This window comes from Prinia subflava, chromosome 5 (assembly GCF_021018805.1).
Source record: "Prinia subflava isolate CZ2003 ecotype Zambia chromosome 5, Cam_Psub_1.2, whole genome shotgun sequence".
Taxonomy (NCBI): Eukaryota; Metazoa; Chordata; class Aves; order Passeriformes; family Cisticolidae; genus Prinia; species Prinia subflava.
Genome location: NC_086251.1, coordinates 1,087,789 through 1,110,394, shown reverse-complemented (window position 1 = coordinate 1,110,394; position 22,606 = coordinate 1,087,789). Strand labels below are relative to the sequence as shown.

The window sequence follows — 22,606 nt, the reverse complement described above, 5'->3', positions numbered from 1 at the left end:
AACTCTTTCAGCTTGTGGACAGTAGTGATGTATCGTGCCAAGATTTGGAGAACAGTGGAATTAGTTCAAAGGAGAATTTCTTTTTGGAGCTTGGTAGGATAAAGATTGAGAGGTAGGGGCAGCAAAATAAATTTTCAGGTTAGTAAAAAAATGATACTATATATTTGGGGCAGGTACTTTTAAAAGAAACTAAAGAGTTATTTTGCCTATAAAAGGAAAGTTTCTCACTTCCCATTTTCTGGGTTGGAGCTTTGGTGCACAGGTTATTTACCATTTTTAAGTTTCATTGTTTGTTAATAGTAGGGGGCTTGGGAGGGAAAGGGCAATTGTAGTTAAATGAGGTAACAGTACGTTTGGTTTTATATGAGAAGTTGGAACAGATGGATGAAAAATGATATATAAATGTAAGTATTCCTACCTGTACTTGGAGGGACAGGTAAAGATTCCAAAGGGAGACAGAACAGACAGAAGTTCTAACGGATTGAGATTCTCTGCAAATGTGTTCTCTAGCATTCAGCTTTTTGAGAAGTTCAGCCCAGTTTTTCAAATAGGCTGTATTCAGTTTATGGGGTAAATCACCCTTGTGTGTAATCCAAAAGAAAAGTAACTGAGCCTCTTTATAACATGAACTGGCTACAATTGGACTTGAGTTCACCTGCATTTTTTACCGTCTTGCCCTGTATAACAGCTGGAGTTTGTGTGTTTAATGTTTTTTCCGCTGGAAATGGCCTTCCTTGGGGTCGTGAGCAGCGGACAAACCATTACCTCCCACCCGAGTGGTTTCAAACCCCCGGGCACGGAGTAGATGCGACTTCCAAACCATGACGGTGCAAAAGCGAGCATTAAACAAGAAGGACGTTCAAAACCGCACCACCAACTCCGCTGTGGCCATTTTAAGACTACTGATGGTGCGGGTTTTTTGGTGGTTTGTTTTTTTTTTTTTTTCCCCTTTTTTTTGAGCAGCTGAAAGAAGCGGGGGACGGAGCGGCTGCAGAAGTCAATGTTTGTGATTGTCGGGGCGGCTCGGAGCCCCGCAGGCCCGGCGGCCGCCGCGTCCCCGCAGCCGCCGGCGCGGCCCCTCCCGGCGGGGCGGAGCGGAGCCCGTCCCGCTCCCACCTGGAGCCGGGAAGAGGAAGTGGGAGCTCGGGAGAAGCGGAAATTGCAGCAGCAGCGGCCGCCGCCAGCCTGGGAAGCAGCGGCGGGGAGCCAGCGCCGAGGAGGAGGCGGCGGCGGCAGAGGCACAGTAAGCGCGGCGGGGCTGAGGGGGAGCCGGGCCGGGGGCGGGCAGCGCACGGCACAGCCGGAGGGCGTCGCGACTCGGTGGCATTTTTTTATTATTATTTTTTCTTTTTAAAATTTTATTTGAACTCCGAGGCTGCGAAGTTGAGGGGGAGCGGCGGGGGCTCCCCACAGCCGTGTGGCCCCGGCCAGCCGGGGAGCTGTGCCCCGAGCCCCGGCGCTGCCGCCCGCAGCTCGTCCCTAGGCCCGGGCGGCGGGGAGGCGCCGAGGGAGGCGCTGGAGGTGCTGGGCAGGATGATGTGCGTGCCCATTAGTCATAGCAGCGCATACATTCGAGGCATATATTTAGCCTGGGTTTGTGTTCGAAGCGTAGCGTTTGCTCCTTCCTTCAGGAATCGCGACCACGTGAGGCAGTGAGTCATGAATAGATGGTGTTTCTGCTCGTTCTGCCCTGGAATCGGTGCTGGAATAGCAGGCGGAAACCAGGCTCGTTCCTGGAGCCCTGCGCGCTGGGGCTGCTCTGCTCCTTGTGCAGTTCACAGGGTGCAGGGTTGAGCTGTGCAAAAATGTTGGTGCTTGGGTGTGTGATGTGCACAGAAGCGTGGTGGAGTCTGGATTTTGCGTGTGAAACCCTTCTTCCCTGTGCTATTGTTTGTGAGAGCTGGAGGAGGAAGCAGTGAAACCTAGACTGAAGGGTCCAGCTTTTGTTCTTAGAGATGTCCAAGCACAGCTGAATGAATAAAATACATCAACCAAGTGAGCATAAGAAACAAGGGCTTGGGGGGAAAAAAGTTGTGTTTGGCACAAAGTGTATAGAAATTTACGATATACAGTACCCCTCTGGTCAGCTCTCATTGCTTGAATTCCATTCCTCGACATCTTGCACAGCGTGCTGGAGCATGGAAGGATGGATACAAAACATCCCCCTTAGAAGTTAGAAAGAACTTGGAACCATTATTGAGCTGCTGGGGTTCTGCTTTGGGGTTTGTTTTGGCGAGAGATTGGATTTTAGTAGGAGAGAGTAGAGCAGTCAGACAATCATGTGAGAGAAGGCTTTGGACTAAGTGTTTTCAGGATGATGTTAAACTACCTGTTTTCTCAAGGTTTGGGTTATAAACGCACAGTCTCAGAGGTTTTTTTGGATATGGAATACTATTATAAAGGTTAGTTCATTAATTGTCAGAGGAATTTAGACATGAGAAACCTGAAAAAACATGAGGGGAGACCTGCTAGTGCTGTTAGGATGTCATCTGCTCTGCTTTTACACTTCCTGGCTACTCCCGCATTTGCTACCCTGGTGTTTGTCAGTTTTTCAGCTGTTCTCACTCACATTAACAGTCCTGAAATTTCTGAAATGCTCCATAAAAGTGGCTCATCAGCTCGTTCTGCCAGGCTGCAGAACAAGCCTGACAGAATAAGCTGTGGACTTTAGCCAGGGATTTTTAGTTATGTATTTAAGAGGGAGTGAGTTTTCATGCCGCCCACTGAATTATGCTTGTGTGAATTAAGTAGCCTGTGATAATTGTATTTGTAATCTGTTCTTAATTAGAAGGATAAAGGTAAGTGGACAGAATGATGGTATGTTAAACAACTGAACTCTAGTTGAATAGCAAAGGAATATGAAATCCTTTCTCTGAAATGTATTCTGAAAAAGCTGGGAGAACAGGCAGCTTGTAGATTGATGTTTCAGTTTTGCTTTCTAGAATGTATCTGTTTTGATTTAGGTAGAATAAAGAGTGTAACATCCAGCCGCCAGCACCAGGAAGATCAGGAATTCTGCTAACCAGATGCATTCAGAAGTGTTAATTAAAAACATCCAATTGATACTCCAGGGGGGGATAAAGTTTCCAGACAGTGAGAGGCCCCAAATCATTAACCTCTTGAAAGTGCTGGGTGTTGTTTCTAGAAGTCATTGTTTGCCTTTTTTATGAGTCCTGCTTCCTGCAGTCGCTCTGTTTCTCCCGAAGGCCGGAGGAGGTGCTGAGTTTGTGTGCCCTGGATTTGCCCCGGGAGCACAGACACTCCTGCCCTCTGTTGTTGGAGCAGTGTCTGGGTTGTGTGCAAATTCTTGCAGTTACTGGGATTTCTGTCACCGTGCTGGAACTCCCTGCAGGGCAGAGGAGGCTGTGCAGGTGTAATGCAGGTGAAGAACAATGCTGTGCTCACCATTTTTAACGCCTGGGGGGGAGAAAAAAAATCACCTGTTTCTGCACCTTAATTGTATGCACAGGATCCAGAATTAGCGGCAGCCTTTGGAAGTGTGTGTTGGCTTGGAAACCTGTGGGAGCAGAAGTCTTTGAGTGCAGTGACTCCACAAAAAGGCACACATTAATCTGAGCAAAGAAAGGTGACTTTGTTCTCTTTGAAACAGCAATTGCCCCTAATCTTTTTACAGTGCAGATGGGAGAGTTAGACAGGTTTGTAAGCCAGCTTGGGAAGACAGCCTGAGTACCAATGGTCAAACCTGTTTTCACTGCAAGCACAGCTTTTGATGATGTGGTTAAATAACATCCTTTATTGGGAGTTTTGCATTGCATCTCCTCTGTCAGCTCCTGCACGTGAATGGAGCATGACCCTGCTTCTCCTGCTGCTGTTGCAGATGTGGAAGGCTACTGCAGGCCACACCGTGTCTGTCAGCCAGGACGATGGAGCTGATGACTGGGAGACAGATCCAGACTTCGTGGTATGGCTTTTGGGGCTTGCTGATCCACCAGGAGCGTGTTCTGGGCCAGTTCCTCAGGAACTCTGCGGGCTGGAGGACACGTCCTGGCTAAATAAACTGCCAGGAGCGTGTCCCTGCAGTGGAGGGGAAGTGAAGCTGCTTTTCTAACAGCTGTGACTGCTGGAAGCTTTTGCTGTGAGCTCTGAGATGGGTGTGACTGGTGATCTCTTTGGTTTTTAACTCTCTTTTTGTGTGTGTCCTTCACAGAATGACGTGAGTGAGAAGGAGCAGCGCTGGGGAGCTAAAACCGTCAACGGGTCCGGTCACCAAGAGCACATCAAGTAAAGCAGCTCTCTTGTCAAATGTATTAATAGGCACAGTCCCAGGCGGCTTTTAATCACCTCGTGATCTCAGTTACTTGTGTCTTCATAATTAAAACAAGAGTCCCTGTAGAAGATTGATTACTTGCCAGATTGCTGGGCTTTCAAATCCGTCAGTGTCTCCAGAGCTGAAATTAAGAGCAGAAATACGGTGCAGGGACCCTTAAATCTTTCTTTGTCACTGGAAATGAGGTTTTTTCCTGCCTCTGTATCTGAAAAGGAGGGTTTTTTGTGCTGTTTTGGTGCAAGAGCCAGTAGTGCTGGTGGAGAAGCTGAGGGATCTGAGCAGCTCCAGTCTGGTGTTTTAAGGAAACGTTTGGTCCCTTAATTCTCACGCTTTGTTTAGAACACTGCTACCACCAAACTCATAAAAACCCTGGCAAAGTAACAAACTGAGATCTCTGATGGAAAAGCAAATGGGTGCATCACAGAGAGATAGGTGAAACAGAAATGATGCATCTCCTGAATCCTGTTTCTTACAAAAAGTGTCTAGGACAGAACTTGAAAGCAGTTTTAGGAAATGTGTGATGTTGCAAACAGAGGCAGACTGAACTCTGGTTACTTCAGGGATCAGTGTTACTCTGCTGTATTCTGAGGGCAGTGGGGATTCCTGCTGGCTGGATTACAACTGAGGAAGCTTAAAACTCGGGTGGGAAGTGCTTAAAGTACAGATTACACTTTTGGTTACCCTTCTTTTCATAGCCTGCACTGCCCTCAGTTCAATCCCTGCGAATTTCAAGGGATCACTTTGGGAAGAGGAGGTGCAAATTTCCTTACATCTTCATTTTGCAGTGTAGTGCTGTCCAGAATGCTCTGTTAGAATTATCCCTGATACCACAGGGACTGTGTGGTAAGAGCTGATTCCTGTTCTGAAAAGTTGCCATCTACATAGAAAAGTGTTAGGAAGAATTTAAATTAGGACATGAGGAAAAGAAAGTATGTTTCAGGCACAAATCAATTCTAGGTAAAGGGTTGTTAAAATAGCAAAATTGCATTCCATGTTAGCCTTAAAACCAGCAGTTTCTTTTCTTAAACAACATTTTGCAGTGGACAAATCAGAATGTGAGATGCTTTGTGCACTGAAAAAATGGAAAGGGCTTGAAAAATCCAAGTGATCCAACTTCTAATTGAGATGATGGTTTTGTCAGCTTTATATTTTGCATCTTTTGAAAGTCGCTTGCTGAAACTTCCTTAGTAAAATTTGCTGCTTTGTTGTCTTTTAAAGTATTCATCAGCTGAGGGAGAATGTATTCCAAGAGCACCAGAACCTCAAAGAGAGGGAGCTGCAAACGGGACCAAAAGCTTCCCATGGCTACGGAGGGAAGTTTGGCGTGGAGCAGGATCGCATGGATAAAGTAAGTGTGGGTTGGAGGGGACTCCCCTGGGATGGAGTGATGAGTGATCAGCCTGGCCAGCTCCTCTGTGTGTGAGCTCAGCTTGTTCCTGCTCTGCTCTGGGCTGTGCAGTGGCCCCATGTCGTTTTGATTGGTGCCAAGTCTGGAGAGGATTGCCCTGGAGTCAGGATTCAAGTTTTTCAATTTATGTTTCTCAATGAGCAAAGGGCTTGGTGCATTAATAAATCCGGTATGATCTTTTTATTTGGGTGCTGGGCCTGCTCTCCTATGCATAAAGAGACTGCCAAAAAATGACAAAAGGATGTGCTGCTGCACTAAAATCAGGGTGCAGCTCTTGTGAACAAACTGCAAGTATTTAAAATATTGTACTTCAATCAGATGGTAGTTTTTTATATAAAAAGTTCATAGCTGCTTACGCTGCACTTTTAAAAAATGATAATTTGTAGTATAATTCCTTTAGTCATGTGATAGGCATATCAACTTCTGGCTGCTTTCTTCTGTGAGCTCTGATAGGATAAGAATCAAAACATTTCTAAATACGAAAAGTTTTCTTACTTTATTTGTTTTCTGTATTCTTGGTAACTTGACAGTCTTAAAGTTTGGCAGGACCTCATATTCCAGAATTAATTGCTGTCCAGCTCTCAGTGGGCCTTGGAAGTAGGCTAACCTTTGACTTAGAGAAAGGGAATTGCTGAGCAGATTCAACCACCAGGCCTGGTCTGCTGCTGCTCTCTAGTGTCAGCAGTTTATCCCCCACCTGTGTCCGTGGGGAAAAAGAAAAGGACAAAAGCCAGCAGCGTTTCCCATAGGCCAGAATTAATCATGGGGAAAACCCTGCTGGTCACGCCCTTGTGAGTGATGCTGGTGGCAGGAGCAGTCTGTGATTGCTGTTTATAATAAATCTTTCTCCTTGTGACTGTAGTTCTGAAGCCTTGTGGCTGAGCTGTCTCCTCTGCAGGTATCTGTGCAGCTGTGCTGCTCCTAAAGCTTGGCTTGAAAGCTTGCCCATTTGGGGTGGCTGCAGCCTTGTTGTGGTGCAGGGTTTTGCTGCATTTAGGGCAAAACCTTGGTGCTGAGTTAAAATGAGCATTTCCATCTCTCTGTGTGCCATTCCTCCTGAGCTGGTGTAAAATGTACAGAAAAGGGATGAGAGTGTTTGTCTCTGAAATACAGGTTGCCAAAACCAATTTTTTTTCCTAAGTCTTTTCTAAAGGGGGTTTTGTTGTAATGTTCGGTACTTGGTGAAATGCAGAAAGTGCTGGTGCCACCAAGAAACACCACACTTACACCTCAGTTGGTGTAACAAAAGGGAAGTCAGGTAAAATCACATAAAACCTAGAATTTTCAGAGCTTCGTGCTTTCCATAAATGTAATGGGAAGAGTAAAGGGAGGTGGGAGCCTTTTCTGTCCCATTTCACAGACATTGTACTACAGAACACCTACAAAACAAACAGGAGTGTGATTGTTCCAGTCAGGAAAAGAAGGGAGCTTTTGTAATGCTGTTGAGTTAAAGCAGTGCTTGGAGCTCCTTGATGTGTTACCTGGCAATGACTTCAGGCAGTGATGCTTTGCTTCCCTACCTGCTGGGAATGTTCCCTCCAGCCCCCGTGGGGAAGAAAAAGAGCAAACACTGTAAAATCCAAGGTACTTAGGTGAGCAGACACCTCGTGTCCTCAGATTAATTCACCTTGGTCCAGGTGCCTGGCACAGGATTATTTAATGTTGGATTACTGGTGAGTTGCAGGTTTTTCTGGCCAGTTCCCAGAGCAAGGAAAAAGCATTTTTGCTGGAGGTGTGAGGCTCCAGCATCAATTCCAGGAGCAGGAAGGGCTCCCCAGCACTGGGTCAGTGTAACACTAGCAAGGGCTGTGTGAGGCACTTGCAGGGGTGTAATTACATATCCCTGGGTCCTGCCACGTGTGGGATGGATGGAGCTCAGCCTCTGTTCAGCTCAGCTTCCAGGGCCAGGATGCAGGGCTGGGATACCTTTGGGACAGGTGTGGCACATGCATCTCCTCGTGTTCAATGCCATTTTGCATGTGAGGAGGATGCCTAACTGATTTATGCAGGAGGCTTGGGTGCCTCCCCTGGCTTTGGTTGTATTTGTGTTGTTGTACAACAATACTGTTGTATTTGTTGCAGTCCCCTGTCAGCTACAACAGATCCCTAAATAAACACAAGGCTGTGTGTTTCACTCACTTCAGATTCTGCATGAACACCATCAAGGCTCCCTCTGTACCTGTCTTGTTTTCATTCCTGTGCTTTTGAGGTGCAGATGCAGGGTGTAAAACAGTCCCCATCAAATGCAGTCACTTCCCTTGCCTAGGCTGGATTGGTAGCATGGCAGCAGCCCTGTGGACACTTCCCAAGTGAGTAGGAGTTTCTGGGGAAGTTGGTTGCAGCAGGAGGAGTGGCAGTGATGCATGTTGGTTACAAAACTCACCCTCAGGTTGCTTGGTGCAGTGTTTTGTCTGACACACGGGGCTGTGTGGAACTGCTGTCTCTGAACTTCACCAATTTCTTCCAGTCAGCTGTGGGACATGAATATCAATCCAAGCTTTCTAAGCATTGCTCCCAGGTGGATTCTGTGAAGGGGTTTGGTGGCAAGTTTGGAGTACAAACCGACAGAGTTGACCAGGTGAGTGATTTCATCTCCTCCTGCAGCCTCCCACAGTGGTTTATTTCTTCCTTTTGTACGTAAAACTGCAAAATTCCAGTGCCTTGGGCTGCTGGTGTGGGCTGCTCTTCCTGCTCCTTTTCAAGTTTAGCAGAAGCTAACGCTGACTGTTGGGGAGATAAATTACTGTTTAAAGCAGAGTAGAAAAAAGCCCTCGTGGGAAGTTGAGCTGAGTTGAAGAGCAAGCTGGAAAGAGATGTTAAAACACTGCTTTTTTGTGTTCTTTGACAAGGTCAGCATGAATACTGTAGAATGTTTGGGGATGGTTTGTCCTGTACCACAACACGAGCTGCTGGGCAGGATAATTGATGTCCTGTTCCAGCACTGCCTAGCAGTCCCTGCAGGGAAATGCTGGATTTCTGTCACACTGAGCTGCTGGAGCTGGCAAGGCCAGACTGGAGTGTGCTGCTGCTACAATTTCCCTTGGCAAGGGAGGACAAAACCCTGCCCATGAACACAGGCACTGAATTTCCATGTAAATTCATGTGGCCCATAAGTTAAAGAGGTATTTATGCCCCCAGTCCAGAAGGTCAGAGCAGCATGGGAAGACACAGGAACCTGCCATGCTCTTATGTCCACTGAAGTGTGTGCAGTTTTTCTCCTAATGCCTAACTCTGTCACACTTGTCATTTCATTTCTCTTCCAGTCAGCTGTTGGGTTTGAATATCAGGGCAAAACTGAGAAGCATCCCTCCCAAAAAGGTAAAGTGGGGAGGTGGTCACCTCGGTGGGCATGTTTTCTATAAAAAATAGAGTAGATTCTTCCACTGCCTGGGAAGTACCTCCTTTAGTGGGACCTCTGCATGACATTCTCAATGAATCAAGTGGTGGGTTTGGTGGAACAGAGGAGGAAAAAATGAGTTTCCTCGCAGTTCCATGAGGTTTTAAGAGAAGGAAGTAGTGGGTTGTCAGGAGTCTTATATTTCATTCTGAAGTGAGGTTCAGGGACATGTCAGGAAGACAGGGAGTTGCTCTTTGCTGTATTGCACCCTGTTGGAAATAGGGAAAAAATAGAAAGGGAACCATCACAAGCTGTAGGACTGTTGCTTATCTTGTGTTTAAAATTAAACTGAATTTTATGTGCTAAAGCCTTCATAATACTGGAGTTCTGAAATAACTTGTTTTTGCCCTCAATTGCTAGGCTGTGCTGTATCCATGACAAGTTGCCCTCACGCTGTTTTTGTTGTGCTTTACTCTCAATGCAGACTACTCAAGTGGTTTTGGTGGAAAATACGGAGTACAGGCTGACAGAGTGGACAAGAGTGCAGTGGGGTTTGATTACCAGGGGAAAACTGAGAAACACGACTCCCAGAAGGGTGAATAGACACACATGTGTTAGCAGGCTCCTTCCCTGGGGCTGTAGGCACTGCCCATAGCCCATGTTGTAAATTACTCATGTTTTACACCTCTTGCACTCCCAACCTGCTGAAAGGTAACGCTGGGTAAATTTACATTACTGAAAACCTAACAAAACAACCTAAAAAAATTCTGCCTGGTTTTAAGGGATGATCCAGGGCACGTAGGTTTGTCTGGAGGGTTTTTACAGCTCCTTTTTGAAAATCTGTAAATCAAAATACTCAGTCTGTGAGCAGCTTAACCACCACAGAGAAGTGCTTCTAAAATAATGAGCTGTTTGTGGATTAAAACACGTAGCAGTGTTTAGAGTTAATGCTGTGTTGCTGCTCGAGTTTCCAGGCATATCTGATCAAAAATGGACCATTTTATTGAAAAATGATGACGTTTTTGCCATCTGTTTTCTGCTTATCCCAAAGAAATGTCTGCTCTGTAGAAATGCTGGCAAGGAGCAGGAGGTGTTTAAAAGCATCCAGGCTGTTGAAGGTTTGGGTTTGAAGTTCACTTTGCCATAAATGTCTTCAGAATTTTAACAAGGAGTCAGGCAGCTGAGCTGCTGGTATAGCCCAGCAAAAAGCTGCTTTATTTTCCATCCTGGAGAATGTGTTCTGAAGGATTTCTGACTTCAGTGTCTGAAATCAAGCTTAACTGAGGATGTCAGTGCTTCTTTTAAAACATGATGGAATGCTAGCAGCCCCGATTATCACAGTTTCTCAAGGTGATGGGTTTGTTGCTGCACACTTACCAACAACACTCTTCCCTCTTATCTCTAGATTATTCCAAGGGCTTTGGTGGTAAATACGGTGTGGACAAGGACAAAGTGGATAAAAGTGCTGTTGGCTTTGAATATCAAGGCAAAACGGAGAAACACGAATCACAGAAAGGTTTTTATTATCTTCTTTAAAAATAGTAGCTCAGACCCTTTTCAACCTGGGAAAAAACACTTCAGGGTTTTTTTTAGGGTGGGAGTTTGGGGTGGTTTTTTTTGGTAAATGCATGTTTGCCCCATGTGTGTGCAGATTTTGGATCCCCTTAAACGAGTGAATGTATTATTAGCAGTGCAGCTTATCCAGAAAAATTATTCCTGTTTTTTTATTAAATGTGGTTTACAGCTACAAATTGCAGTAATGTTTTCTGAAACCTTCACAGATTATGTCAAGGGCTTTGGAGGCAAGTTTGGGGTGCAGACAGACAGACAAGACAAATGTGCCCTCGGCTGGGACCACCAGGAGAAGGTGCAGCTGCACGAGTCCCAGAAAGGTAGGGCAGCTCTCGGCTCCTCGCTGTTCCTCCTTGCTGCCTGCCCCCATTTTGGCCTCCTGTTGCCAGTGTGAGCCCTGCCCTGGTGTCTCTGGCACAGCCTCCCAGGAGCTGGCCTGAGGCTCCTTCCCTGTGTTTTGGGTTTTGCTGTCCCTGGTTGGACTGGTGGCTGCAGAGCAGCTTTGGCACAGCTGGCACCCAGCCCCTCAAAGCCCAGGCTCAGGGCTGAAGTCTCCCTTGAAGAGCCTGAAAGTATGCTGGATTATTTTCCTTTTTCAGTTGAGGTTAGGAATTCCTTTTTGCTTTCCACAAATGATTTTTCCCTTCTGGATTCTATCCCTATTTTCATGCAGGGAGAGTCTAAAACCAAATGCAGTCCTTCCTCCTGGCCTGTGGGTTCCTATTCCTTGGTGCCCAGTAAAAATACGACTTCCTGTGAAATGCAGCTGTTGCTCCTCAACCCTCTGCCTGTCACTTCTCTTGACTTAAAGAAATTAATATTTTTGAAGTAATAAAATTAAAACTGTTCCTCAAAATATTGTTCTGTTGGGTGCTCCAGCAGATTTGTTGTGAGAGGATGACCTGAAGCCCTTTTTTTCTGTGCCATCCCTCATTTTATAACACACATGTATATATTTATATCTATAAATATATATATATATGTAAATGGCTGCTTCCTAGGCAGCAGCAGGGAATGATGAGCTCTTAGCTGAAACCTTTTCTCCCTCGAGCTGTGTGGCAGCAGGAATATTCCTCCTTCCTTTAAGGAATGTCTTTAAGGAGGGTGGTCTCTGTGGAGCCCATCTTCACATCTCTTTAAAAGTCAGCTCCCTGTACAAATGTTAACCACGCTCATTTGATTCTCTTGTATGTTTTGTGTTTATTTTGTTTATTCTCATGTATCTTTTGGTGTTTATTTTGTTTATTCTCTTATATCTTTTGTTGTTTTGTTTTGGTGAACAAATTACCTGTGGGCCTGTGTTCATACCTTTGATCAAATGCAAGTGCATTATGCAGTATGGATGAAAAATGATGAGAAATGCTTTTTTTCCTGTGACTTCAGAATGGTGTTCTTTTATCTCATAAATCATCTCAAGTTTAGACTTTTTTCAGTTTATTTTTACAGAAGTGTCTAGATATTCCTTTTTTTTTCACCATCCAAAATTGCTGATAATTGAAAATATTGCAAAAATTATTTTGATTGTCTGTGACTAAACTTCTTCATTTCCCTGCCTTGGTTTTAATGTGTCCCCTGTGGCTTTTTCAGACTATAAGAGTGGTTTCGGAGGGAAATTTGGTGTACAGAAAGAAAGGCAGGACCCATCTGCTGTGGGGTTTGATTACAAGGAGAAACTAGCCAAGCATGAATCTCAACAAGGCACTGTTTTCACTTGTTACTTTCTTACCAGTGCAGCCACTTCTCACACAGTCTGAAATAGTTTTCTGAGTAGATCAAGGCCAGGAATGTGCAGACACTTTCTTGCGCTTCTCTTCTTCCATGATCCAGCAATTTTCTTTGTTTTCCCCTTAAAATATTACCTAAAGCAAGCAGGTGTTCAGGAAGCACCCAGTGTTTAGTCAGCACCTCTGCAAAATCCTGAATTAGTTAACAGCTGTACGTGCAGTGTGATAACAACATCAGTGTTAGTATGATGTTAATGGAGTCAGTTTTACAGACTAAATATAAAGTTTAAAGAATAAATATAAATTGGTGGAGAAATATTCAGAAAACAGCCGTGCATGTAACCATTAACAAGCAATGGGCTGGGGAAAGATCATTTTACAAGGATTGTAGTCTTTAAGAGAAGTAGGAATGTTTGTGGTTCTTGGGTGAGCAAATGCTGTTGTAATGCTCTGTTTATTCGTTGTGAAATAGTTGGGGTACAACCCAGGAATTCCTGCTTTTCCCTTATCTTAAAGTGAGGAATCTGGAGCAGGAAAATGTAAGTGTAGTACATTTATTCTAGCTGAAAATACATAAAACGCTGAAGAAAATGAGGTTGTTCCTTGATAGCTGATATTTCCTGTGCTGTAGTGACACATGTGCAGACTTTCAGAGCCCCAGTGCAAGCACTGCAGTGGCTGGCAGGGAGAGCCAGTGTATTCCAGGGATGGACAGGGGACAGGGACAGTGCAAGGACACATTCCTGCAGCTCACTGCCACCACCAAGAGGTGTTTTTCCAGCCACACACTCTTGCTGCTGCTGTCGTGCTGCTCTGGTGCTCCTCAGACATTCCCATGAGAGCAGAACCCCCTGTCCTGTGTAGGTTTGCTTGTTGTTTTTATCAGTGTCACTGGGGAGTGACTTTGGGAGTGTGACAAGTGCTGAGGGCAGCAGCAGCTGGGAGCAAGAGTGTGCAGCTCAGGGCTGGTGTGGGATAGCACAGCCACCCCATTTCTGTGCTGGTGAGCTGCTTTAGGCACCTCAAACTGCCCTGTGCAACTGCCCCTTTCCATGTGTAGAGCAGGAGTTACCACCAGTGGCTTTAATATTCACAGTTTGGCATTCACAAAGAAGGGAAAAAAACCCAAACCAAAAACACCTCTGTGGTCACTGAAGGCTCCTTTGAACAAAGCAGAATGGCTCTGTGATTGCTGCAGAGGGCTCAGAATTGGTGCTGTCAAAGGCTGTGTTACAGAAGTGATGCATCAGGAGTGCTCCTCCCTTACTCTTTGCTTGACTCCTGTTCAATCCTCAGCTTGGTGTTTCCTCAGGGAATGCATGTGGCCCACAGTCTGTCATCTGCTGCTGTTCCTGAGGGTTCTGGGCTTCTGTGTCCTCTCTGCATCAAAGCATCTTCTCTGGTGGCTGTCACTGTGGCTCTGCATGCTGCTGAAAGGGCTCTTTGCACCTGAGGTGGCTGTTTGCATTTGGCAGCAAGGCGGGAGGGGCACCCAGCTCCCTGCTCTGACCTTTTTTGTCCTGCTTTTAGATTATTCCAAAGGATTTGGAGGGAAATACGGGGTCCAGAAAGATCGGATGGACAAGGTGAGTTGCTTCAAAGGGCCGTGACTTCTGACCATGCAGAACAGCCTGGTTAGATCTGCACTGCTCAACTCTCTATTTCTGCACACTTCTCCAGGCTAAGGGCAGAGTTTTGGGCTTTTCTAAACCTTTAAAAAGCAAATTTATACACACAGAGCTGATGCCAGCTTATGTGGATTAGAACAGCAACAGCTACACAATGTATGTTTATTGCCTTGGTTTTAGTTCTGATGAGTCACTGAGAAACTTTTCTATTTTTAATTAATAGGATTTTGATGTGTTTAGAATTGCCCTTGAAGATTAATTCCTTCTCGCTTGACGTGCAGAAATGATTGTTCTGTTTGCAGAGTTTTGATCCTTCCTGATTTGGTCTTGACGTTCTGCTAAAAGCCTTAGGGACAGTATCACAGTAAAATATCTCAGATTGAGTCTGTGTGAATGTCTGTGTGAATTTGTGGGGTTTTTTTTACATGTATCCTTTTTGTCCTTACTGATAGAATGCAGCAACTTTTGAAGATATTGAGAAACCAACCTCAACTTACCAGAAGACCAAGCCAGTAGAAGCTGGTAAGGCACTGGCCCCAAATCCTTTCTTTGGAGGTGATAATGTCCAAAATCCTGGGATATTGATGTAGTAGTGCTGAGTAAGGGTCATCCAGAGAGACCTGCTGTGTTTGCAGCTCTTCAGGAGCCTCAGATACTTTCCCTCCCTCTTTTAGAGGTTGTTTTGCTTTGTTCCAGTTTTTGTGTTTTTTCTCTTGAGGCTCATCAGAGTTAAGGAAGGAATAAGGGAGAATAAACTGTGTAGGGGCTGTACCATGAAGGAGAGGAGGGAGAAGCATTACAGAGGTTTTTTGGCAGAGAGATAAGGTGCACAAGAGGTTTGAGCTGGGAAGAGGGAGGAGGAAAGAGGAATAGAAGGATTTCCCTGAACTAGAAACTCAGAGGGCTGAAAAGCAGAAATTTGTAACAAAAATTCATTCCAGGCTACTTTTCTCTAGAACCTGAGGTATGATTTGACTTGAATTCTTTTCCATGTTACAGTTGCCAATAAAACAAGCAGCATCCGAGCAAACTTTGAGAACCTGGCCAAGGAGAAAGAGCAGGAAGACCGAAGGAAGGCAGAAGCTGAGAGAGCCCAAAGAATGGCCAGGGAGAAGCAGGAACAGGAGGAGGCTCGGAGGAAACTGGAGGTCAGTACGATTCAAATCCTGGTTTCAGTGCAATGCTGGGAGAAAAGGGAATCTTGGAGAAAAGGTTCCTTCTTTCCAGCTGGCCTTTAAAGCTCCAAGTGTGTGTTTGTGCCTGTGCTTCAGCTGTGTTTGACTCCAGCCTGGCCTGTTCCTCCTGTACTCCTGTTTTTTGGCAGTCCCAAAAGGCCCTGGCTGTTCAAGAAGTTTAACCCCATGGTGAGAGCTGGGGATTTTGTCCCTTTGGGATCAGTGTTTTGGGAGATGGAGGTGATACAGCACACAGCCAGGAGATCAGGGGAAGATAATCTTCCAAATGTTAATTCAATCTTAGTTAGGGAATTTAAAGAATTGACTTTGCATTGGCATGGGTAAAAGCTTCGTGATTTTTGTCTTATTTATGAGCAAGATAATTCCAGGACATGTTTAGTCAGAAACTGCGTCTTACCTGCTTTATGGAATTTGCATATTTGTTTGTATTAGAGGAGACTAGGGCTTGATGTAATTAATTTGTTTTAAGAATATGAAAGAGTGCCTGGTAGGCTGTCTTCCTCTAAAGGGATGGGGTTTATTTTTTATTTTTCCTTGTTTCCCCCTTTTCTCTCAGCCTGTCACCTGTTGTGCCTTATGGCATCACGATGTGCAGTGTGAGCATATGTTCCCTGCAGAAATGTATCACGAGCTGAATGGGAGCTCATCTTCTGTCCTCATTCTAATGCTGCCTTTTCTCCACGTGGACTTTTAATACCTCCCCCCAAACACTCCTGGGGTTTCTTTACTGTGCTGGAGAAAAGCTGGGAGAGGAAGAGGTCATGGAAGGGTTTGGATTGGAAGGGACCTTAATTGCTCTCTTTTTTTATTACTTTGTTCTCACAGAAATTACATTATTTCTCTACTGGTACTTTTGCTGTAAGTGTGTGTTAAATCCAAGCCATTTTGCTGGATTTTTCTTGTGCTTCATCAAAGATTCTGTTGCCTGGACGCATTTAAAGTTTTTTTCCCCCAAAGCTGGTATTTAAATTTCCCCGTAACGGGATGATTAACGTTCTTACAGCCTGAACATCTCCCTGGTTAATTGTGGGATTCTGCAGACACAGAGAGAGGGGGGATGAGGTTGAGGGGAGCTGAAATGGCCCTGCTGGCACTGTCCCTTTCTCCCAGGCTGAGCAGGGGCAGGGCAGGGATGTGATCCACACCATCCACGCAGAGTGCAAAGGGCAGTGATGGGCTGTGACTGGAGTGAACTTTAATTCTGTCACAAAAGGATCAAGCCTCACTTTCAGAGGATATGTGGGCACACACACTCCCCCAGTGGGAATGTACATATGGGCTGCATTCCTTCCAGAGCCCTGGTTACTGGTAACCCTCGCTCTGGTTTGCTTTTCACAAATGTCACACGGCCAGAGAGTGCTCAGGGAGCTCTTCTGTGGTGCCTGGGCTGAGTCAGTGCTGCCTCATGATTTCACTGTGCTCTGCTGCCTTGCAACAAAAGGCAGGATCCTCTTTCACATGGAGCATTTCACTGTGGGACAAAACCCAGCCTGAGGGGAACCATGCAATTTAAATGTTTTTTAGCAGTTACACAGTGTCTATCCTAAGCCATAATCTGGATTGCAGACCTATTTCCTAGGACAAATTAGTCAAACTGTCGCCACGTTTGCCATCATTAATGGATTGATGCTGCTTAATTTGTCCCCTAACTTAGGTTTGACTTTTAATAATCACTTTGCTGGGGCCTTTTCATCTTTATTATCTGTTGCACAGGAGTTAAAAGTGGGGAAGGGTTTGCATCAAGAGAGGCTTTTTCCACAAGGCACCAGCACTAAGCTTTGAATTGTCTTCAGGCTGGCTCTGCTCCCAAGACACACTCTGCTTTCTTGTTAGATGTATTTTTTTCTGCCCTGTGACAAGCAAAGGAAAGGAAGATTTTTTTGCAGCAGAGTCCTACCACTACATCTCTGTACTGCCATTTCTCCTGAGAATCCTCTGGGGTGTTACAGCTTGTTGGGCCTCAACTGCTGGAGTGCACAGATTCCCCCCTGCACACATCCTCTCCTCCTTTATTCAGTGAAGAAGACAGTTTGGCCCTGGATTCATGGTTTTCTTTTCCCCTGTGGTAAAGAAAGGCAAAATGAGAGTTACCTGTAGAACTAGTTACCTTGTTTTGTGTCATGTGAGCAGCACAGTGTTTCTTGCACTTGGGTGTGCTGGCTCCCTAATGAGTGGCTTTCCAATGATTGTGGAATTGCCCTGTGACTCAGAGGTGGGATGGCACAGCGTGAAGCACCTGAGTGCCAGAACAGATCCACATTCTTTGTGTCACAGAACACAGAAGCAGTACTGCTTTTATTTCTCCCACATCTCTCAACTCCTCTAAACACTGAAATCCTGCCTGTCACTGTACAGGACCCATTTTTGTCTGAGCTGGTCAGCCCTTTGCCTTGGCAGGATGTTTGGCAGACCTGCCAGAGCTTGCAGGACCATTTCTCATCAGAGGCAGTTCATCAGTTGTGCACCCAGGACGTGTGTGGGCTTCAGGTTCTTTAAACTCAGGCTGAAATGAGCAGAATGAATACACTGAGGACCAAAACCCTGCAGCTCCTCTTTAGACAGGCCAAACAGCTCTGAGGCTCTGTTTTTAACCACAGGCATGCGTATGTGCCATGGGAGGTTTGTTTCTCCCGTTTTTCTTTCCTGCTGTGCTGCAGAAGAGGGGCTCTGGTGTTCTGCTGCTCTGCTGGGCCCAGCCCTCCTGTGAGCACGGCAGTTCATGGCAGGATGGGCTGCCTGTCCTCCATTCTCAGGGTTGTCTCTTGGTCACCTCATCAGTGGCTGAGCTGCACTCAAGTTTTCCTTTCTCCTGGGTTTAGGAGCAAGCCAAAGCCAAGAAGCAGAGCCCTCCTCCCTCTCCTGTGGCGCAGGTGGCGGAGCAGAAGGCACCCTCCAGCCCGGTCTACGAGGTTCGTTGGGATCCCCTTGGGATGCGGGCTGAGATCCTGGGCACAGCAGCCTCTTCACAAAGCCCTGACACAGCTCCCCTGTGTTCCTGCAGGATGCAGTTTCCTACGAGGCAGGGTCAGCCTACAAGAGCTCCAGCCCGTCCTACCCTGCTGCCCAGGAGCCAGAGGCTGGCTACAAAGCGGCACAGCCGGGCTACCAGGAAGCAGTGAGCCAGCGGGAGGCAGAGTACGAGCCAGAGACTGTCTATGAGGTGGCAGGAGCAGCAGACCACTACCAAGCAGGTTTGTGCCTCAGCAGACCCTTTGGCATAAGGATTATTTCCTTGTGCAGGAGCTTAATGAGCAGTTGTGCTGACAGCACGCTGTCCTGGTTTGCTAAGCTCTCAGTCCAATGAGACTTCCTATGTTCCCCACCAACAGACTTTAATTAGGAAATTAATAAACGGCTGCAGCAAGGTGTTGAAGTTAGTTAACTTTGTGAGATGATGTTGGAGTAATTACAGTGCTCTCCAGGGTCTCAGTTCAAAAAGAAATTCAGGGATAACCGTTCCCACCCCGTGGAATGTAGCACAACGTGAGAAGAAAGCACCGAGCTGGAGATTAAATGAGTGCTGTGCCAGCAAAAAAATCCAATCAACAGTTTCTGGAGTTTGAAATTGATGCACTGGGTTCTGTGAGGGAGTGGAGCAGGGATCTGTGAAACTGCAGGAGTCAGATTGTTTTGAAAAAATGGTTATTTTTCTCACCACTTCTGGTTACTAAATGAGCTGTGAAGGGTGAACCTGCTCTGCTACAAAAATCTGGGAATTTTAAACAGGCCCCTTTCTGCCCCTCCAGCATGCACCACTTGTATTAATTATTCTCTTTCACAGTGATCTTGGGCTCAGCTGTCCTGCCACATTTGACAGCAGCAGGGCAGGGCTGATTGGTTTTATGGAGTCCTGTACTCAGTGTCTCTTGTAAATGCTTCTTTTCATGCTTCAGTTGTGTGTGATTGAGGGGAAAAGTCCATGCAGAAGGAATGGCAGAAACCAGGCATGGGTTGTTGCCTGCTTCCTGTGTGGGTTAGCAGTGCAAGTGAAGGAGAAGCACCACAGAAAAGGGCTGAGGGTGATAATGTACTTCATGTTTTCATTGTTCTCCCCTCTCCAGAAGAAAACGCGTACGACGAGTACGAAAACGAACTTGGGATCACAGCCATAGCCCTTTACGATTACCAAGCCGGTGAGCAAAGCTCTCGTTTTCACCCTTTGGCTTTGAAAACTCTGTTCTGCATGAGATAAATCTGGATTTTTCCTTTGCTTTTTTATGTCTCTTGTGGTGGCAAATGCAAATCAGGATTTGGGGGGTTTAACAAGAGCATGGATTGAAAATCACGGGGTGCAGATTGAAAACCCCGGGGTGCTGTTTGTGGGAACGGGGGCAGTTTCCCAAAAGCTCTGCCCCCGCGTGCTGGGGCTGCTGTGAGCCCCTGGCCGTGTGAGTGCTGACCCTGTTGGGCTCTCCCCGCAGCGGGCGACGACGAGATCTCCTTCGACCCCGACGACATCATCACCAACATCGAGATGATCGATGACGGCTGGTGGAGGGGCGTCTGCAAGGGCCGCTACGGCCTCTTCCCCGCCAACTACGTGGAGCTCCGGCAGTAGGGACCCCCGCTGCTGCTCCTGCCTTAATCCCCACCCCACACACCACTTCACACACTACAGACGGGCCACGAGGCTTTCCCCAGGATGGAGGGGGGTAGATGCGTATGGCTTTTATATTTAATACTTTGCTGATGCTTTTTAAAAGGTTTAAATGCCACAGAAATCGCTAATGTGTTGTAACTACTCCGTCTTTTCCGCCGAGGCTCTTGGGATTTGTTTTTGTCTGGAAAGGTTTCTTCTCTGCCAAATTAGCCAAGCCTTTTGGAGGACAGGTCTGCTGTCATATTGCATGTTTTACTCCTAAGTGAGCAGATTTAGTCAAGTGTTCAAGCCTAGTTAGTCTTCCACTAAGCATTTGCAGCTGAGAAAGTCGTGGCTATGCAGGCTGTTTGGATTTCCACCAAGTGGAGAGGACTGGGGAGGTGCAGAGTTGGTTTTTCTTTTTTCCTTTTCTTTTTTTTATTTCCTTTTTTTCTTTCCTTTTTTTCTTTTATTTTCCAGATAGTGCTTGGAAAAAAAAGAAAAGATAATGTTTGAAAGTTGTAGCTAATGGCAGGTAATCAAATACTGTCCAATATTTATGGAATATTGATGTTATGAAGGAAACAGTCTGGTACTTTTTCCTTCTCTTTTAGGAGTTCCTTGGCTCTTGAATTGATCTTTTTTTCCTCTTTTTAACTTATTTTTTCTGCTTCTCCTGCTCATGTTATCCCAGAGGAGGGCTGCAAACTCTCTAGCACTGATTGTCCCAAATTCCTTCACTCTTCTGTTTTTGCTTCACCCTCCTCTTTTCCAGGAAAACTTGGAAAAGTTTCTGTGCAAGTGTTAAGTCACCCAAGGAGATTCCTGCTTGTTCAGAGGGAAACTGGCATCCAGACCTGCAGGAATATTCCCATTGCTTGAAATGGGAGGAAAAGGCAGGAGGGGTGGGACTGCAGTTGTGTTCTGTGTGCAGTGCAGCCCTGCTCACATGAGGAATGGATGTGCAGTAGTGACATTTTATGGAAGCATTTTTGAGTCAAGGAATGTTGATCATTGGATTTGAAACCCATGTAAATGATCTCCATCTTTAAACCAGACAAGAGACTTTTTTTTTGTATGTTCAACAGAAACTGCCAGTTCTGTTCTACTAAACAACACAATTAAACCTGTTTGGTTTGAAGTTTGGTTGGTTTTTTTTTTTTTGCCAAAACTGAAATTCCTGACGTTCTAGAAAGCTGACCACTGCGGATTTAGGGTCCCTACCAAAGATAGCAAGTTGCATCCAATAGTGCACAGTGTTCAGTGTCTGTACTGTCTGTTTCCACCTTCTGATCAAAAGTAAAATGGCAAATCTGGTGTAGCAGCCAAGAAAGAAGGCAAAGACTTCTTACCAAGTGTAAATTAGGACCAATGGAATATGGAAGGCCTGTACAAAATGGTGAAATGTAGAGTATCAAGGGAGAAGGCATCACATTGAACCAGTTCTTGGATGGTTGGGACAATCCTTCATGAATGTCACATGTGTGTCATGATTGCTATTTTTTTCTCTTTTCCATGGTCTCATAACTGTCCTGTATTTGCATAACTAGGGTTGGGTTTTATATGCAGTTTATTTTATCCAATTTTGCATAGAACACCTCATAGGGATATGATTTTTGTAAATTAAATATTCAATAAACTTTTGGAACCATTTGCATGGGGTGGTTGTTTTTTTTTTTAGTTTTCTTTTGGAAAATCTCAGCAGCAGGCTCAGCTTTGTCTTTTGTTTTATGTGCCTGTTACTTCTGCTAAAAGCACCAGTGGGCTGCAGGGTTTGTGGTTTCTCCTGGATTTTGGGAATGCTGGTGGCAGCAGGGCACTGAGAGCTTCTGCAAACACAGACATGGGTTACATCAAATAAACTTTTCCATCCCTTCTAAGCTGTTCTGCTCTTGTTCGTGGCAGGGTGGGTCATTCCCAAGGCTTTGCTCCTCTCAGTCCTGCCTTGCTGTCCAGATTTTACAGTTCCAGCCCTGAACTTCTCTGGGAATCTGGTGCTTGATGTGTCTCTGGAAAGGGTGAGGAAGAAAATCCCGACAGCCTTTTTTTGATTCTTATATGCTGCTGATGATTAATGCTGCTTGTTATTCATGGACTGCCTCACCTCGTACAGAAGGCTTCATGGAGAAATTCTCAGTCAGGAGATACCCATGGCTGTCCAATCTGCTGTTGGCCATTGATTTTTAATTTAAATAGATTTTCAATAGCAAGAATCAACCAAGGTGGGCTTCTTTTTTTTCTTTTAACCAGGGAAGAGGAGCAGGAGTCAGGGGAAGTCACCAAGTGAAGCCCAAGGAGTTGGTTTGGCTTTGCAAACACAGACTTGAAGCCACCTGTGATTTTCTGACACAATCCAGTCTGTACCAGGGGCGCTCCCAGTGCAGCCCTGGGATGTTGAATACTCCAACTCAGCTCCTGCTGGGGTGAAGTTCAAGCTCTCTTCCCCTTGCTGCAGGCTTTTCCTTGTTAGAAAGGCACGTGGAGCCTCCAGAACTCAGGCTGCAGTAATGTCCATATCTATCAACAGGATGTTCATGGCGTGGTGCTGGATTTGTGCTAAATTTGAAGAAGCTGCTTCAAATTCCTCTCACGTTGAGCACATTTCTACAGGAGCTGCTGCAAAGTCCCTTGGTGAAAGAGAAAGTGAGACATGAACCCATGGGCAGAGGAAAAGAGCAAGAATCGATCGATCCCGGGGCCAAGTAAGGAAATAAATATTCCCAAAGGTCTGATATTGCTGTGAGACAGTGTCCAGCAGGTCCCACTAGATGTCAGTGGCACACAACAGGTTTGTGGCAGACTCAGTGGCATCGAGTCCCCTTGGTTTATTTATTTCTCATCGCTCCCTGGTCTGTGAAACACGGCCCACGTCAG

At 45.8% G+C, this 22,606-nt stretch overlaps 1 protein-coding gene across 4 annotated transcripts; it reads left to right on the top strand.

The window, feature by feature from the left end:
- The first annotated feature begins 1,086 nt into the window (after positions 1-1,086).
- CTTN (cortactin) lies at positions 1,087-21,385 on the top strand. 4 transcript variants are annotated; one of them, XM_063397517.1, is made up of 17 exons: positions 1,087-1,243; positions 3,839-3,922; positions 4,169-4,242; positions 5,507-5,636; positions 8,164-8,274; positions 8,960-9,014; positions 9,518-9,628; positions 10,439-10,549; positions 10,815-10,925; positions 12,193-12,303; positions 13,860-13,915; positions 14,410-14,479; positions 14,957-15,105; positions 17,973-18,062; positions 18,155-18,344; positions 19,215-19,286; positions 19,575-21,385. In XM_063397517.1, the coding sequence occupies exons 2-17, from the start codon at positions 3,839-3,841 to the stop codon at positions 19,709-19,711; spliced, it is 1,662 nt and encodes a 553-aa protein (XP_063253587.1). In that variant the 5' UTR covers positions 1,087-1,243; the 3' UTR covers positions 19,712-21,385. The 4 variants fall into 4 exon arrangements, with proteins under 4 accessions (XP_063253587.1, XP_063253589.1, XP_063253588.1 ...); XM_063397519.1 differs by lacking the exon at positions 9,518-9,628; XM_063397518.1 differs by lacking the exon at positions 12,193-12,303.
- Positions 21,386-22,606: the final 1,221 nt, after the last annotated feature.

Excerpts from the sequence above, each read along its gene's own strand:
- CTTN (XM_063397517.1), top strand. The coding sequence starts at position 3,839 with ATGTGGAAGGCTACTGCAGGCCACACCGTGTCTGTCAGCCAGGACGAT. Across the intron at positions 5,637-8,163 it reads AGCAGGATCGCATGGATAAA|TCAGCTGTGGGACATGAATA; the intron begins GTAAGTGTGGGT and ends AATTTCTTCCAG. Across the intron at positions 10,550-10,814 it reads GAAACACGAATCACAGAAAG|ATTATGTCAAGGGCTTTGGA; the intron begins GTTTTTATTATC and ends AAACCTTCACAG.